We start from the raw sequence: 18,337 nt of genomic DNA on the forward strand, positions 1-18,337 counted from the left end.
CTGAGGTCCATACTCTCAGTTTGGCTCTCATTCTCTATATACAGGGTCCCATGTATGTTTGTGTTTCTGGCCTAAGAGATAAGTTACACATCTCTCGTTGCATGCACGTGCAGATCAACTCTGAGTGAAAAACGCAGGAAGATTGAAGTTGATAACTTTTGTGGTATTTCTGTTTCAGGTAGTTGAAAATTGCAAGTCAGCACTGTCTGGGAAAATGGACAACATTGGCCTTTGTGGAGTCATCCACCAAACCTGTTCGCCCTTTTCACCTGATTTGACGCCCTCACACTGCTGCTCTTCTCCAAGATGAGAGGGGAGCTCAGTGGTCGCCATTCTGACAGCGAGGATGATGTCATTGCTGCTATATGGACCATTTTCACAGACACTGCTGACTTTCAGTTTTCAATCACCTACTGACAGGAGTATCACACAAGTTACTAACATCAAACTTTCTGCATAATCACTCAAAGAGTTGAACTTCACGTTCATGTAACTAGAGCTGTTTAACTCACCTCCTTCCACCTGAGGCCACTAACTTATCAATTGCCCCTTGTATATGTGTGTGATGGGTGTGTTGAGAGAGACAGAGCCTGGAGTCATGTTGTCAGACTATCACATGAATCAGCCGTGTTTTTGAAATCTCTCAGTATCAGTGTGGATCTGGGTCAAGTGTATGTGTGTGTGTAAAGCCCAGTGGCTATGATGTGAGGGTGGTGTTGGTGATCGTGTCCGACAGGTTCAGGAGCAAACTGGTATTGCCCCCATTCACCACTACAGGGTGGTACAAGTGGCACGCACGCCATCTCCACACCATCCTCCTCTGTTGTCCTTTTTCCGATCTGTCTGTGAATGCAGCCCTGACTGATTGGATTGATAATATGTGTGTGTAAATACAAGTTTGCTTTCTACCTGCAGAAAAACTCTTGGTTTTAATGAGGGGGATGTAAAATGCTCAGGAGAAGGTTGGGAGGGGAGGGGGAGGGGGAAAGTCTGAGGGATTAAAAAGAAAACACTGACAGTAAAACAGAGGAATAATTATTGTCTGTATGTGTTTGCGTGTGTCATTCAAAAGTATGGAGCTGTTTTCACAGCTGCTTGTGCACACAACTTTCCTCAGAGAGAGTAAGGAGGCCGCTGTCTCAGCGGGAGATATTTATTTCACTCCCTCCCTACTCTCCCATTCACCTCCTCTCTCCTCCTGTCCGCCTGTCCGCTCATCAGGAGATAGGAGCTGACAGTTGTTTGTATGCACATGTTTCAGTGTGTGTTTGTCCTAGCAGATGTGCCCTGCAGTGTGGCCCACCTCTTAAATGTCACTGATCACAGGCTCTTCCACCTGATTACCCACCCACCCTTGCCCACCCTCCCTCGGATCTCCCTTCACCACCACCACCACCACCCATATCACCTCTCTATCTCCCACTCCTCCTCTGCCCCATTTATTACCCCCTTTACACCCCCCCATCCATGGACCTGCACTCCCATAACCCCATGCATTTACAACGTAACTCCATAAGACATGCAAGGTTAAGAGTCCACACACACACACCACAAACAAACACTAAAGCTTGTAATGACATAATATGCTCTCCTCCTGTTCCAAAGCAGGTTTTTTTCACATAAAAGTATTGTTCTTTAAAGCACAACATATTCAAACTTGACATTTCAATGATAAGTCCAGTACACACATGCAGATATACTATACACACACACAGTTACACTGGCATTATTAAATGCCAACAAAAGCAATAAACTGACATTTTAAAACAACTGCTCAATCACAGTTTTGGTTAACATCCCAGTCTTGCTTAGGTTAAGAGAATTACACTCTGGCCAGTCACTAAATGAGCACAGGCCAAATTGGCGAATGGCCAAAGTCAATATAATTAAGTATTAATTCTGCACATTTGTTTCCTTTCACCTGCTACTGTACCTGTGTGGAGCACAGCAGAATGTGAACCCAGAGTGAAAAAAGCTGTTTTCCAGACAAGTTTCTCCTTGACAACCTTTTGGTGTAAAGGTTGTTTAAGAACTTACTATAACTCTCAGTGCATTACACTATCGCTGTCTCTGACATAAAGAAGCACACTTGCAAGTAGAGTCAAACATGTTGACTTTGAAGTCTGTATTCAAGCCTAGACTGTTCGCCTCAGCTTGCATGTAATCATCAAACGTGTTTGTGTGCACGTGTTCACATGTGTGTTTGTGACGGTGTTGGCAACATGTCTCCTGGTCTGGCGTCTGCCAATCAGCACGTCAGAATCAATCATTCATCTGTCAGCTCCTCACAGACAGCTGTCAGTCAAAGCTTGTGGAAACCATGATTGGAGCAGGCACAGAAGGTGCTCCGAGACAGGGAGCTGTGATTGGCTGTCTGAGCAGGAAGAGAGGTTATGGAGTGTGTGTGTGTGTGTCGGGGGGTGTTATCTGGTGTTCAGTGAGAGACGCTTTGTTCCTGTTGGCAGTCTGACATTCGGTAGTCAATTAAAGCAGCTGCCAACTTGAAAAGCCATGAGTTAAACTCCTGATCAAAGTTCTATGCTCACATCCTGTCTGCCCCACCCGCCATTCTGCTCCATCTAAAAACATGAAGCAGGGGATACATTCTGTTCTCTTGTGCTGGTTTTTACTGCTGTTTTCTGTCCAGGAGCAATGCTTGTAGTCTGGTGCTGTTAAGACTTTGTATCTTACAGATCAGATGAGGTGTATTGGGATCAGTGGGTGAGTTGAGGCCTAGTGGATTAGCATCAGAGCCACTTTTATTTCATCATCAGCATCAAAGGCAGCAGGTGTTTTTTGCTTTTACCATCATCCTCCTTGGTCAGTAGATTCCCTCAGTTAGTTTTCTTTAATGGACATGAGTGTGTGTGTGTATGAAAAAGAGAGAGAAGGAGCTGGGTTCCAGTTGTGTGTATATGGACACTCACTGGGATTGACCATGGCAGACCTTGATATGGCCTTTGCAGTCACCAGATGTCAACCCTACTGAACACCTATGACAGATTTTGTTCCAGGAGTGTTAAATAGCGCTCTCTACCACCATCATCAAAACACAAAATGGGGGAATATCTTTTGGGAAAATGATGCTCCATACCTCCAGCAGACACTTTATGTTTATGTCTCTCCTTCAATTTCTCATCTGTTTGTACATTTCAAAGTTGAGCTGAAGTAGGTTTGAGCACTTCAACTGTGAGTGTCTTTCAAAATTACATCATTTTTTTCAGTATCTCTATTGTTACTACCCCTGAAGTGTGACTAAGCATAGAAACAGTGTCTGCAGAAACAGAACAAGACAGTTCACAAAAAGACAGTTTTATTTCCAGTAACAATATTTTGGAGGAATGGCTCTGTCCTGGGACCTCCCTGCTCCTCCACGCAGTGAGAGCAGCAGCAACACAACCTCCCAAGGGTACAGAACAGAGCAGGCATCAGTGACTACAGACATGACATTGATTAAGTCAGATACTGAATGAAAAGGAGGTGTTGAGGTGGAGGTGGGCTTGCAGAGGAAGCAGGAAGGGAAGGCAGGCGAGAGCAGCCTAAATAGGACGCCCTATTTAGATATGCCAATGGACACATAGAAGGGAATCAGCTGAGCCATCAGCTGATGTGGACTGCCGCTGAGATGCTGCTGCTATCAGCTGATGTACTGGATTTGTGGGCTGAGCTTGACTTCATGGTCTGCCTGAACTAAATCTGAAGTTAGTGCTGTGGATGTTTAGATACTTATTCATCACGTTATACCACAAGAGAGATGTCTGATAGGTCCCAGAATCATTCTGCAGCATACAGCATACAACCAGAGTCATTAAAGACTGTCTTCAGAGACAAGGAGAACAAAGCTCTGGTTTCAACATCTGGGATTAACATGAAGAGACAGAAGACACTGACAACCTAAATCCACAAGTTCTCCAAGATGCTTTGAACAACCTACCTCCCAAGTCCCTTGAAAAACTCTGCATGAGTACGAGGAGAACCGGTGCTGTCTTAAAGACAAAGGGAAGGTCACACCAAATACTGATTCGACTTAGGATTTTTCTGTTTACTTCACTTTGTGTGAAGTTAATTGATGAATAAAAATTATCCATGGCATTACTTTTGAAAGAATCCTCTCTTAACTTTTAGTGCCTGAAAGAAAATGTGAAGATCATTTTAAGAGGAAAAACAGTGCAACATGCCACTTCATCAGCTTTCAGGTCAGGGCCACAGCTCACCTGAAATTCACCTCACTCTTGTGAAGTTCAGTCACCTCCAGCTCTCTCTGCAGAGTTTATAGTTCTTGGTGCCATATGTCTCCCAGTCCACCAGTACATCAAAAATATTGCATTCTGCCCAGTTTCGTAGTCTTTCCTGTGCAAACTGCAGCATAAATCAGTGAGACAATCTGGTATTGATGGCTGTCAGATTCTGTTTTGATAGGGGCACATTCCCATGGGATTTTGAAGTTGCCCAATGAGGTGACACTAATCAGATTCTAGTTGTTATCCAGGTTGTTATCCAGCAGTTATCTGTGGTCATTATGTGTAGGATGTCTAGTTTTTTTTAGGTTACAGTAATCCTGCTTTTTCCTGGATTTATATAGCAAGTTTTTGTCAACACTATTAGTGACAATTTTTTAAAAATATTAGTTTTTTTTTCACCTGACATGTCTAAACTCTTCAACTGGAAAATAAACCCTCATTTCTCAGCCCCATCCACTTTATATTGTTCCATTAATTAGCTTTTTTTTTTTTCTCCCACTGACTGGTAGCAACACGCCAGAAACTCAACTCATATTTCTTCCTTTCGCCTCACACATTGTCAGTCCAATTAAGTGTTTTTAAATGCCTGTTGAAACAAGCGCAGGCAGACTTATTAGATTAAAAAGGAATAGGACTCATTTGCACCCCATAATCAAATAGACTGCTGTTACCGCTGTAAAAAAAATGCTTAGCTGTGCAACTTTTACTCGCTTATTCATAGAAAAATTACTTGTAATAAAAGAGACTGATTTAGTTATTTTCTCCCTCCTCAACCCCATGCGTCAAAAAGGGAGTGTGAAGGGTGAATGTGTGTGTGTGTACGTGAGAGAGAGCGACACAAAGACAGGCTATCAGTAAATCAGTATTCATAGACTATAGCCAGTTCTGCCAGCCCTGTTTCACAGTTGGGGTTCAGCTCTATGAAGATAAAGTGATTTTTCTGGAGTGAGTGACCCTAATTCTGACCTAACACACACACACACACACACACACACACACAAACTGTACACGCACAGTCATATCCACTAATTAAGCACACACTGCTAGAGTTAGAGCTCAACTTAGTTTCATTCCTGCGCTCTTTCTCAGTGCTCTGAAATGCATTTACACCACAGGGGTTCCTATATATATCCTATATATATCTGAATGCAAATTGTACCACCTAAGCCAAACTGGGCAAATTTCAAATTTCAAAAATCAATACCTTTACCCAAGCTGTTGCCCCATGACCTCACGTTGAGCCAGGGAAAATTTCACATTTCACCACAGCTGTTGCAGTAGAACGTAGGATTAATCTCAGGATGTTTAATGCAGCACGATGTAAGAATAATGATCTTTACGGACCCATTTGTAAAGGACAGGTCATTTACGGCCTAATTTCCACTCACTGTGAAAGTGCAGAGAGAGACAAAGAGAAGAGAAGAGGAAAGGAGAGGGTGGGATCATGGCGGACTATCAGCCCCGGAGCAGTGACCCTCGCTCCTCTTCTCCTCCTGTCCTTTCATCCTCCTCTCCTCCCTCTCTCCTCTATCACAAGCGCTCATCTCCCCGGCAAATTGAATTCCTCCCCAGAATCTGCCTAAGCAGCTTCATAAGACCAGCCTGAGAGCAGAGACACACATGCACATTATATATATATATATATATATATAATATATATATAATATATATAATACGTGTATATATCTGTGCATTGCGCATGCACATCTGCCTCTTGACTCTCCCGTCACATTTTGGAGGCCAATCTCTCTGTTAGGCAACATTTCTCCCAAAGAGACGAAAAAGAGGAGACCTTGAGCTGCCACACACTTTGACGGAGATGGACCGAGGGGCAACAAAGAGGAGGAGGGAAGAACAAAGAGAGAGAGGGAGGGAGGGGTGGTCTGGATAGACAGGCAGGTGGATGGAGACAGGTTAGGAAAAAGGGAAGACTGTGGGAGGCGAGGGAGGAGAGAGAGTGACATGTTGACACTGAGTGATGGAGAGACAGGCAGCGAAGAGGAAAGAAAGAGAGACAGACGACATCAGTGAGAGAAACATGCTGTTAGCTGACCTTGTTCCTCTCAGATGTGGTGTTCTCTGTCTCTATCTGTAGCTCCTAATGGACTCTCTTTAAAGTAGAAGGAAGGGCTTAAAGGGCCATGATGAGTGGAGTCGGGGGGGGGGGGGGGGCAAAACATGCAGCTGTACACGGGGTGAAGTATGAAGAAAGTGGTAGATGATTGAAATGGAGATGACAGCGGATACAAAACGTCTATGTCTTTCTGTTTGTACACTAAGTACGTGCACCAGCATTTCTAATTGAGGGTTATATGTGGTTAGCTGTTGAGGCTGGGTCTCTGCTGCACTCTCTCTCTCACACACACACACACACACACACACACACACACACACACACAAACAGGCGGAGGTGAGTTATAGTGCTGGTCAGCAGTATGACATTGGAGTCTGCATTGCCAGCCATCGTCTGTAGAAACGGAATATTCCAAATAAATCCTTATGCTCACATGCACACTCACACACTGTTTCTCACACACACACACACACACACACAGACTTGCATATAAATCTGTCGTAGATGGAACACTTCCCTCTTGTGCAAGGAGCAGGCAGCTATCAATCTAAAAAGAGAGAGAGAGGAGGGGTAATGGGTGAAACAGTGGAAAGTAGAGAAAGAGAAGCAGAGAAAAAGGTGGCCCTGAGACACCCACTGGGTGTAAGGAATAAGGAGGAAAACGGAGAGAATGGAGACAAAGTGAGAGGGCAGTGGGAAAGACATAACTGAGAAAGTTGAAACAGGCAGGGAGAAGAGAAGATAGAGTTGACAGGAGCAGAGAAGAGGAGAGGAGGAGAGAGAAAAGAGAGGATGTAAAACTCTGCTTTAGAGTTATGGACCTGTCCATACATACTGTAGCAAGCAGATAAGCCTGCCCCCTCTAGCCCAGTTTGTGTGTGTATGTGTGCGTGTAAATGGTTGATGGGTTGAATAAATCTCATTGTCTGTACCCCCCCCCAATACCCAGATGCTGATTTTTGTTTAGTGGATCCAGGCCCCAACACATGTTGACTGTCCTGCAGCTAGTTGCTGTGGACAGACTCTTTACCCTGATGCCTCTGTGTTGTGATGTTGGGAGCCAGGTCTGAACACCTGAGCCAAGAGTTAAAGACTGGATGCCATTGTTTAGACAGCAGCTGCAGCTGAGTCATTCAGCAAATGCACCTTGTGAGGCAGAGCAAGTTATTTCTATAGTCTTGTCATAGCATTCAGCTTAGCCACTGTGAGTCACGATACAAAACAATATTGTGCAACCTCTGTGTTTGAATACTTGAGGAGCGAGTCCTACATTGTAGCAATACAATAAATGTACTATAAGTAATAATACTCAGTGTCCTTATAGAGGAAATTAACATATGAGGTGGAAAAGGTTGCGTGTCAAGCTTTAGAGAACAGCTTCTTCTTTGTTGCATGTGTAGCTTTTTGACTGATCGATTCTTCGTCACATCTGAGCAACAGGACGTCCAAACCCATTTCAAAACATCTGGATTAAAAGTGACTGTGAACTAGTGTTTGACCTTTTTATGCATTAAAGTGCAATAAAAGACACTGGCATTTGCTGCACTTAAAGTGAGCAACAGCAACACACAGCAGATGCTATGGGCACAGACAGAAGAAGCAGTCGAGTTACAGCGTCTTGTTCCAGGGAGTAAATGGGATAGAATTGCTGTTTTTCTGGACTGCTGATGCACATCAACGCTGGGAAATAGGATGCGTTGAAGCGGTGATGCACGACGGTGTGCACATGCTGCTGGTAGAAAACAATAGGCGTGGGTGTTTTGACATGCATTATGCCATACATGTGTTGCTCCTGAGGGTACACCTTCATTGCCAGGTGTGATTTAAAAGTTATGTCAGTATAATTTATAACATTGTTCACCATCAAATAGAGCATACCTAGGACAGTCAGCCTAAGACAGTCAGTTGTAATTAAAGCAGTTATGAATGTTTACTGCTGTTTAATATCAAATCAATGTAAGAATGAGTTCTTAGAACAGGAGGAAAAGAAGGAGAAACTTGTATTTATGTGTCTTTATGACTGCAGTCTGTAAGAGGAGTAGCTGAGGAGTCTTTTAATTGACCTCACTAATGGATTGGAGAGTCCTGGTAAATCCTACAGATGTGTCTCATCAGATTTTGGTCCACACTCTTGCACTCGCATCTCATCTCTGGTACTCTCAACTACTGAGATAAAGGTGAAAAGGAGTTTTTTGGCCGCACGAGCATGGAAGAAGTACTTATACAGTATACACAGTACATAGCATTTCTTTCTATTGTTGCTTTAGTGCCATATATTTAATGCCATATTTCATATCTGCCTTGACGTTTGCTAAATGACACAATAAAATCAAGACACATTGGCATGTCAGTGTATTTTTTTAATCAGTCTTTGTGGAAAGAATAGAATGTTTCTTTCTTTTTTCTTTTTTTATTTTGCATGGGGGGTGAATGCAGCTGAAATTTGACTAATGTAGACTTTTTCCAGTATAACAAAAATATCATATTTTCCTTTCTCTGTGTGTGTTTATCTGTCAGAGGTGGCTCCCTACCTGCGAGGGGGTGGACAGGGGCAGCAGGTGATGTTGGAGGGAAACAGGCTGGTGCTGACCTGCCTGGCTGGAGGCAGCTGGCCTCTGCAGTACCGCTGGACTCTCAACAGCAGCAACATCACCGACTGGACGCCACAGTACAGGTCTGCTAGCACCGACTGGCTGGTTATGTGTCTGATTTTTTTGTGTCCTGGATTCCTCTCTTTTCTCTACGTCTGTCTGTCTGTCTATCTGACATCCTTCTCTTTAAGACTTGTCTTATGTGTTGAGTCATGGAAAAACAGCTGCCGCATAAGAGCTTGGGCCATTAGTGATGGAATGTGTTTAGAGAAGGTCAGAACATTTAGACAGCACAACCAAAGTGAGATTAATAATTACATTTGCACCATAAATATGTATATGGTCTGGGGAAAGACGAGGAGAACCAATCAATATGTCTGAGCTTCTTCTTCTGCTTCCCTCTCTATGTACCTCTCTGCTGCCTCTCTTCCTCAGCCCCTCTCAGTCTGTCCCTGTGTGTGCTAGTTGGTAAGAGCTAAGCAATCCCTCTCGGCAAAACTGCAGCTGTGAAACAAAATTGTTTTTCACATCATTCAGAAATGGAGGGAATCTTGGGGACGCATGCACGCTGGGGGAGGGAGAGGTTGAGCCAGCATTTTGTAGGCAGGCGTTGTTCAAGCCAGGAGGCGTTGTGTCGCTCTGGACTGCTCTCAGCGTTCTGGCTACTTTAGTTTGGTGTGGCCAGGGCTATGCTGAATTGGCAGGGTGCGTGTGTATGTGTGTGACCATCTGGAAATGTAGACCTGATTTATGTGTTATATCCGTACCACCTTCACATTGTTTACATGTTTTAAGCTGTTAGTTGATTGTAAGCAGAGTAAGTAAGTAGAACATGTTGGCGGCTAATTGCAGGGTTGGTGGTTCAGCCCCCAGCTCCTCCTGTCTTTGTTGAAGTGTCCTTGAGCAAGACGTTAAACCCCAGTTGGTCCTAATTGTTTGGCTAGTGTCTTGCATAGCAGCTTGCTGCCACCGGTGTGTGAATGTGTGTGAATGGGTGAATGTGAGACATATTGGAAAGAAATCTGGATAAAATGCAGCCCATTACATTTACACTTATTATATTATACTAAATGATTCTGTTTTACACAGACTCATACCATTTGTCCCTTTTCACAACTTCTATTAGAATCTGATTTGTTTTATTTTTATTTACCTCTTATGTTCAATGTACTGGACAGTGAAAAATTCAGATGAATAAGTGAAAATGATGTAGCAGTCAGTTGACTTATTGATTAGTTGATTGGCTGAAATTTAATCTGCCACTATTTTGATTATATAATAATCATGTGTCTTTTTTAAAGCAAAAATGCCAAATATTTGCTGTATATCCTCTTAACTGTGAGGATTTAATGCATTTCTTTGTTGTACGTGATACTACACTGAGCATTTTTGTGTTTTGGACTGGTTGATTGGACAAAACAAGACATCTGAAGATATTAGATTAGGCTGTTGGAGATCTACCAACCTGTTTTCTGGCATTTTATGGAAGATCGAGAAAATAATCAGCAAGTAAGTTGTTCATTAAGTAATATTAGGTTGCAGTCCTAATGATTTACATTGAACTTTGGGTAATTTTCCTTCTTCATCATCAGTTCAGCTACAGTAGTCGGTCACTTTCCACACAGTATTTGGAATAGAAATCATCACTAAGACAAGTTAGACCTAACAAGGAGGACAGTAGCATTTGCTCTGTTTTCAGGAACACTGTTGTCAAGGTTACTGACAACAGTCCAGAACCTAAGAAGGTTCAAGGCTTGAACCCTGGTTCAGCTGGGGCATTTCTGTGTGGAGTCTGCATGTTCTTCCTGCACCTGTGTAGATTTCCTGGGGGTACTCTGGTGTGAATGAAAAGTAGCAACCTGCTCCACCTGCTTCTTTGTTCAATGCAAACACAGCACACTGGTGAAAATAAAGAGAATTCCTTTCCTTTTCTGGGAAATAGGCAATCACTCATGGGATACTTCAAGCATTTATCCACATTTTTATTTCACATTTGAAGTGCTAGCTTTAATGACGTGCTCCTCTGGAAGGACTAGATGTATTGTTGTGATGTTTGAATACAGATTGATGCCACATGGAGAGTTTGGCCAATTTGTGGTGAAACTGTAAAAACCTGATTGAACTTTCTCTTGTCCTGAATCACACACAGGGATTTTGACTTCATATTTGAGGCCGAGTCTGTCGGAGGAATTGACTGAGAAATTATTGTATTGATTGGAGTCTGTCAAAACTGAACTTTGTGTTTAGTGAGATATATAAAGGAAAAAACTTGTTGGGATTTCAGAAAATACAGTGACAGCCCCACTGCATGTACGTATTAAACAATGTAATGGAACATAGGCAGAGACAGAGAGAGAGAGAGAGAGAGAGAGAGAGAGATGCAGCATTAGGAATTGTCCAGTATCAAACTCTGTTGCGCTGCTGTGTGATGTGTCATCTCTGATTCAAATGGAGTTGCGTGTGTGAGTCTTTGATGTACGTGTGTGTGTGTGTGTGTGTGTATTAGTGTGTGGGTTTGTGTATGTTGGCAGCATACACTGACAGCCTGGGAGTTAAATACTTGGCTGTCCTGGTATTCATAATGAGCCCCAAAGCGATGTCCAGTTTTTACTGTGTCTATCCGGTTTGTGTGTAATATGTGTGTATATGCATTTGTGTGTCTGTCCAGCATGGCACCAACCTAGATCTTATGCCAAGCCTCCCATTAGTGAAGCACAGTCCATTAAAACCCCATTAACAACCCCTCTCAGAGCAAAAAAAAAAAAAAAAAAAACAAATAAAAAAAAGACACGCACACAGTCTCATACACAGTGCACACACACACACACACACACACATAAAAGTATACACACATATTGTACACATGCACCACCCCGCCTTCCCTTCTGTTATTAGGGAACTTTGACAACCTGAGGCCCAATCCATTCTCAGATCAAGGTCATGAAAGGGAATTACACAAGAGTGCATACATATGGACAAACAGACCCCCACCTTCTTTCCCTTCTGTCTTTGCTGGTCTCCAAACATCACTCCCAACACCCCCCTTCTTCATTTTTATTGGATTTAGTTACAGCTCTGAGATAAAACACACCCTCACGGCCATCCTCTCTATGTGTCCGTCATTCTTTAGGTTGTCTTTGCCGTCTCTGAAGAGGACTGATGCTGGCCTGTATCAGTGTATGGTGAGGAACAGGATGGGAGCAGTGATACACAGAAGAACAGAGGTGCAGGTGGCCTGTGAGTACACACTGGCACACACACATTGGCACAAAGTGTACAAACCATTAGTGCACGAGCTTTGAGGAGAACTTAACTAGGGGTCCAAAGTCCAACAGAAATCACAATTAGTGATCTTTATTCTGCAGTCAGTATTATTATATATCCTTTCTCTCTCTAAACACACAGTTAAATTTTAATTGGAATTTAATTGAATTAGAATTTTTATTTTATTTGATAGGAACAATACAGTTTAATATAGCTCCAGTACAGAGAATGAAACTGATGTGCTGAGTTTATAGCTTTTGCTAATTTTCAACTCTTGTCCCCAGTTGGGCAGAGTAATTAAAATATACAGCTTTCATGCTCATAAAACCACAATACACTACAAATATGGAAATACAATAATATACATGTTAAATCCTGAGAGCAAAATACCAGTGGACAGTAAAGAGCACACATAACAGTGAAAGATGTTGGAGAACTTTTGCTCCCTGCTTCACAGTATTTTACCAGCTAACCGTTCTGGAAGAAACAGATGATGTCGCTGTGATGTGGTCAGGTCTTCATTCTGCCTTTTCAACATAATGCCTCTTTTCTGTCTAAATGTAACTGAGTATTTGGTACTGACACTCTTCACTCGTCTCCCTCCCTCCAGTTTTGGGGAACTTTTCCACTGAGGAGCAGAGGAAGACTGTGACTCAGGGCAGAGCAGCCATCATCAGCCCGCCTCCCCTCGCCTCTTTCCCCCGACCTCTGGTCACATGGTTCAAAGACGGACAAAAGATCATCCCCAACAACCGAATGTAGGTGCCACTTTCACTCTCTGATCCTCTCTCTCTCTCTCTCTCTCTGCCACATAAACTAACACACTCACTGGGACAAAGTGTGTGTAAAAAAAACCCACACAGATTGAGATAAAATTTTAATTTTACAGTTCTTATCCCTCAATGGTATATTAATTTGCGTGCTCTAGAAGCACAAAAGTTCTTTTTAATCCTTGCACACCAATTGTTATGAATAATAAGCCATTTAGATAACTGACCCTTTTTATTAAGCATCTGTACAAAAGACTTAGGACATTATCAAGACAAGATAAAATGGATTTTTCAGTGAATCACATCTACAAGGTTATTAAGTAATTTTAGGTGCACTAGAAATGTTCTTTTATGTTAATTGTTCAGCAGAGATATGAGGGTCCCTGGATGTGTGGTGTAAGCTGTATTTCACAGCTTTTTGTTTAATGCTGTTTTCTTGCTCCTTTTGAAATGCCTGAAATTTGCATATTATTCCTTAGCAGCTACAGCTATCCTGTCAGTGTTGTCATTCTGAGAAAACAATTCATTAATAATGTAATTATTCACACAAAGCAGGGAACTGTAGGTTTGTTGTGAAAAGTTTATATAGATTATTAAAAATATCAAATTATTTTAGATGATGTTCAGATACAGGCCTTGAGCGGTTTTATTAGGCTGCTTTCACACTCTTAGATAACCAACTCCCCATTAAGAACATTAACTGCTCCCCTGTGTGTTATTGAATGAAATTGTCAGTGGCCTTGCAGTACATGTAAATGGCCAGGCAGCAACATTATCGCAACTTTGATGACACTTGCCACTTCAAAAGTGCTTTTGAGAAAGCTTTGTGGAGTCAGGTTACATATGCATATTTTTATTTTTTTTTTTAATTTTAGTCATTGCTTCACATCTACTTTGACTTTGCTTTTTCAATTTGAATGAACATGGAGCTGGGCTCTCCTGTTAACTTAATGGGGCTTCATTGAGTGTGGCTTAATGACAGTGGACTGCAATTATTTTGTTGCTCAAGACACTTCCTGCATTGAAAGTGTTTACTGTCAGAGCATCACCACAACACGGCGTTAACCTCCTTAAACTGTACTCCCCTGCTGTTATCTGTGGAAAGCAGAAAACAAGGAGTCCTTTGTTCTTCTCACTTTTATTGATTGTTCCATGACAACAACCTATTTACATATTTTAATAAGCATATGTACTGCAGATGAGACTGACAAAAGAAGCTCTCAAAACTGGTAAGATAACGTCTCCGCATGAGATGGATTGTTGCCCTCGTCACTCTCACCCTTTCTTAATGTCACACAGCGCACATAAGAACGCCACTGCCACTCCCACTAGCAATTAAAAACAAAAAATAAAATAAAGGCACCTAATGCTACAAAAGTGATCCAGAAGACTCTTTCTGTCACTTCCATCTGTCTATTAATTTAATGACCACTTCCATCCATTCCAAAGTAGCACTGACAGCAGGGCATAAAGAGCAGCTCAGATGCTCTTTACCTCGTCCAGGTCCTTGTGTAACATTCTCAACTGGTCTTAAGGCTGCTAATAAGTTCAACTGCAATGTCCCACTGAACAGAGCTGCTGCAGAGGCTGTAGACTTGGGGTATGCTCCAAAAATAATTAGTTTGACCACATTGGAAGGTTTTTAAATGTTTGTAGCTGTTACAAAAGGTCACACTCGAAGGCAGGGTAAAAAGCCAGCTGTCAAAGAGAGGAGCGAGGCATCATAATCATTTGAGCATGGGGATAATGGTGCATACATCAGTCTTTCCTGGAAGGTAGATAGTGTTCAACCATCCGACAGACACTTCTGTTGGAGTACACTGGCACATTTAGTCTTGTTTTACTACTGCCATGGACCTGTGGTTCTTAATTCTCACTAGAGTAACCATACACATTGTTCATCTATTCTAAATTAAGCCTGTCAGGGATGGAAATCTTACTAGAGGCTGTAGAGCCATGTTCAGGACCAACTTCAGCTTTACCTTGACGTTTGTGACACAATGAAAAGGCATAATGACTATGTTAAGTGGCAGGGATCTGCTCTGAAAGTTCCTCATCCAGAACCAGAAATGACAGGAGCCATACAGGTGAGCTGTCACACATTTATGGCAAAACATATGCAATTAATAGTAAAAGCATAAATTGAGGATAATGAATGTTGAGCTGAAGCTGAAGTAGCTGCAGAGATTGCAGAGTAAGCGCTGATGTAACAGTTGCCGCAGTACGTTAGCAGAGCATTTAAAACACAATATGATTTGACAGTGAGCAATTGGCTGTCATGGTTTGGCAGGTGGAGGTTTGGCCTTCTGATTACAACACAGACAATACTGTGGCCTGTTTAGGAGCCAGTACATGTAGCTAATGTAGCTACATTGGTTCTATTTCTCCTTACCCTTCATCTCGATTAAAAAAAAAGAAGACAAACATCCCAGCTAAAAATGCACAATCCATGCATTTTATTGTTAGGATAACTCATTAAATTCAGGCTTTCCCTCAGCTCAGGGTTAGTTGCTACTGAATCCCTGACTGCCTCCGCTACAGTCATAAGAAATCAACACATTTTCATGAAATACAATGCAATGAAAGCAGAGGGGCTGTTTCACACAGCACAGACCTTACACTTGATGTAGGTGGTGTTTTATTTGGTCCATATACAAGTTTTATGCAGAGAGAGGGAGACATGTCGCCTCTAACATATATGATATAAATCATTTGCCCACCTCCTACTTACCTCTCATGGACTGTCCACAGCAGTCTCTCTCCTCCGTGAAGGGACGAGGGAGAGAAACAGACAGGAACTGAGATTCATTCAGTATTTCATATGGCTCACACCTCAGACAAACAGCTGGCACAGCTGCATGTCAGACTGGTAAAATAATAATTATCAGTCAGAAGAGTTCACTCTGACAGTCAGTATTGTTCCCAAAACTTTCAACAGTTGATCACAGGGTCAGATTTTGGGTAATCACAATACACTTTAATTACTTGGCTGTCATTTGTGGTGCTAGTTATCTAACTTTAACTAGCAAACCAGTTAGTTGCCATAAAAGTCTGTTACCAAACGTGTCCTTACCTGACAGTTAGTTAACTCTTCTTTTTCAGGCAGTGGGTCTGATGTCTGCAGGTTGTCTGAAGATGTTTGAAATTGAAAATTGAAATATTAGACCTTAAGTTTGCTATTAGTCCGAAATGTGAATTTTGTATTTTTTATTTTTAACATCAGCATTTCATCTGATCTGATCTGAAAAAGGATAATAGAAACTGGACGTCTCTTATCATGCACAATAAGATGAACCACCCTTGTAATAATTTGTTATTGTTGTTATTAATTTGACAGTATTAATGTTTCTTCAGTTTTTTAAGTGTTTACTATTCCCTCAGTCAGACTAGATTATGTGGGCTTATAAAACCAAACCTCCAAGGTAAGAAACAGACTGAATCAGACTCAAGGACAAATCTGCAGGAACTTTATGAGTAGTTCATTACTTTTCAACCTTTAGAGATTATTTTTTTCTTTTAAATGTGATGATGATGTGAAACATTTTCATACTGTCTCAATAACTTTAAAATGGTGGCATATGCAGCCACTGGTGAACATTTTGAACCATTAGATATCACAATTTGATATTAATTTATTCTGTGTCGAAAAAAAAACTAAAAGCTTTACCAAGAATAAAAGACACCAAATTTTCTGAGAAGTCCTTTCTCCCCATTGACTGATGCGATTTCTTTATTCCTATTATGAGGCTGGAGGTGCTGATGGCTACAGTGACATTGGCAGTTTGTTTTGGCCGAGAAGTCCTTATTGGTGTGCAACTTTGGATCTGAGAGTTTATCTAAAATTCAAGGCTTTCGCACCGATGCCTGTATCCATGGCAACGAGACAAAAATGACTCACTTGCGGTGTATGGTTATCTGGTTATGATAATATTTTTGGTGATATAAAAGTAAGTTAAATGGTTTTAGATTGAAAACATCTCATTCTTATAATTTCAGAATTTTCAACTATACTTTTTCTGTTTGTGCGCTTCAAATAAACATACACACCTGCACGATGACTAGAGGAAGTGAATCTCGCTCCTTCATTTTTAGATATTAATATAATCTGGAACTTTTCATCTCTGCATTGTGAGATGAAATATTCTCATTTGCTTTCACCCCTCACACACACACACACACATACATGATGAAGACTCATGCATATCTCTTCCTTTGAACCCTCATAGAAAAGACTAATTTGCACCTTTCTTCACAGCTCCTCTCTTGTCTCAACAAGACATGTCCTCATCTCCTGTCCCCCCACCCCCCTCACCTCCATGCTCTGTCTCTCACTCCTACTTTCCTGCCTCTAAATTATTCCTTATATTGCTTTGTTCTTTCGGCTGGCTCTCACTCTCTGTCTCTTTTACGGTCATTATCATGCTACAGGATATACTGTTACACAGAACCCATAAACTTCTGTTCCTGAATAAACTGCTTAACTGCTGTGGTGTATGCACACAAACACAAACGCACACAATCTGTCTCTCCAGACCAATCTCGATTGCGTCTACCTGGCTCCAACGTCTCTGTGTGCGCTCGAGCGTGTCAGAGCGAGTGCAGTGAATATTTGCACGGCTCTGCGTGTGCAACGGTGTATGTGTGTGTGTGTGTGTGTATGCGTTTTTGTTTGTGTGTGAGGTTACGCTGGCTGATCCTGCGGTCCGGTGAGACAGGGCCAGATGGTGCCTGGCGGTTGGCTGTCTTCGTGGTGACCGAGCTGATGATGTCGTTTATGAAGTTTATTGATCCGATATGCATCACTCCCAGAGTCCCCAGCCCCATCTCACTGTCTGTCTTTCTGCCTCTCCCACTGCTCTCAATTTATGTCCATGTGCCTGCCCCTAACCCCACTCTGCATATCCAGCACACATACAGGCTCGCTCCCTCTGTGTGTCTACACCCCCCCCCCCCCCCACACACACGCGCACATATCCTGTCTGTCTATGAACACTCCCAAACTCCCCAGCCCTCAAAATACTGGCCAGCAAAGAACTTACAATCTGTCACTTCCCACACACTCTGCTCTAACCTAATGGAGCCCTCACTCTCTGCACCCTCCATCTCTATGCTGCTCTGCCATATTGCTGACCGCACCCCACCCCCCAACCCACCCACAAAATGTTCTCCCTCCCTTCATCTTTCCATTTTCACATGGGCTTCGGAACTTCAGATGTATCGAGTCTGTTTTCTTCTCCACTGTCCGGCTGCAGTCAAAACAACTTCGGGACAGTGCTGCCACCTTAGCGCTGCTGATGCTGATGTATATTTTAGCTATGACCTGCAGCCCAGGTCGAGGAGAGTGAGCTGCTGCTTTTAATTAGCTCTGAGGCCTGTGGCAGATGGACGAGAAATGAT

General features: G+C 42.3%; 1 protein-coding gene across 2 annotated transcripts in view; it reads left to right on the forward strand.

Annotated features, from left to right (window-relative positions):
• Positions 1-18,337, forward strand: part of sdk1b (sidekick cell adhesion molecule 1b) — a 218,953-nt gene that overhangs the window by 71,207 nt on the left and 129,409 nt on the right. For both annotated transcript variants that reach the window (XM_018684437.2, XM_018684438.2), the window contains exons 2-4: positions 8,833-8,989; positions 12,037-12,143; positions 12,781-12,928. In XM_018684437.2, the coding sequence (XP_018539953.1) occupies positions 8,833-8,989; positions 12,037-12,143; positions 12,781-12,928 (412 nt within the window). The remainder of the gene's footprint in view (positions 1-8,832; positions 8,990-12,036; positions 12,144-12,780; positions 12,929-18,337) is intronic.

This window comes from Lates calcarifer, linkage group LG5 (assembly GCF_001640805.2).
Source record: "Lates calcarifer isolate ASB-BC8 linkage group LG5, TLL_Latcal_v3, whole genome shotgun sequence".
Lineage (NCBI taxonomy): Eukaryota > Metazoa > Chordata > Actinopteri > Centropomidae > Lates > Lates calcarifer.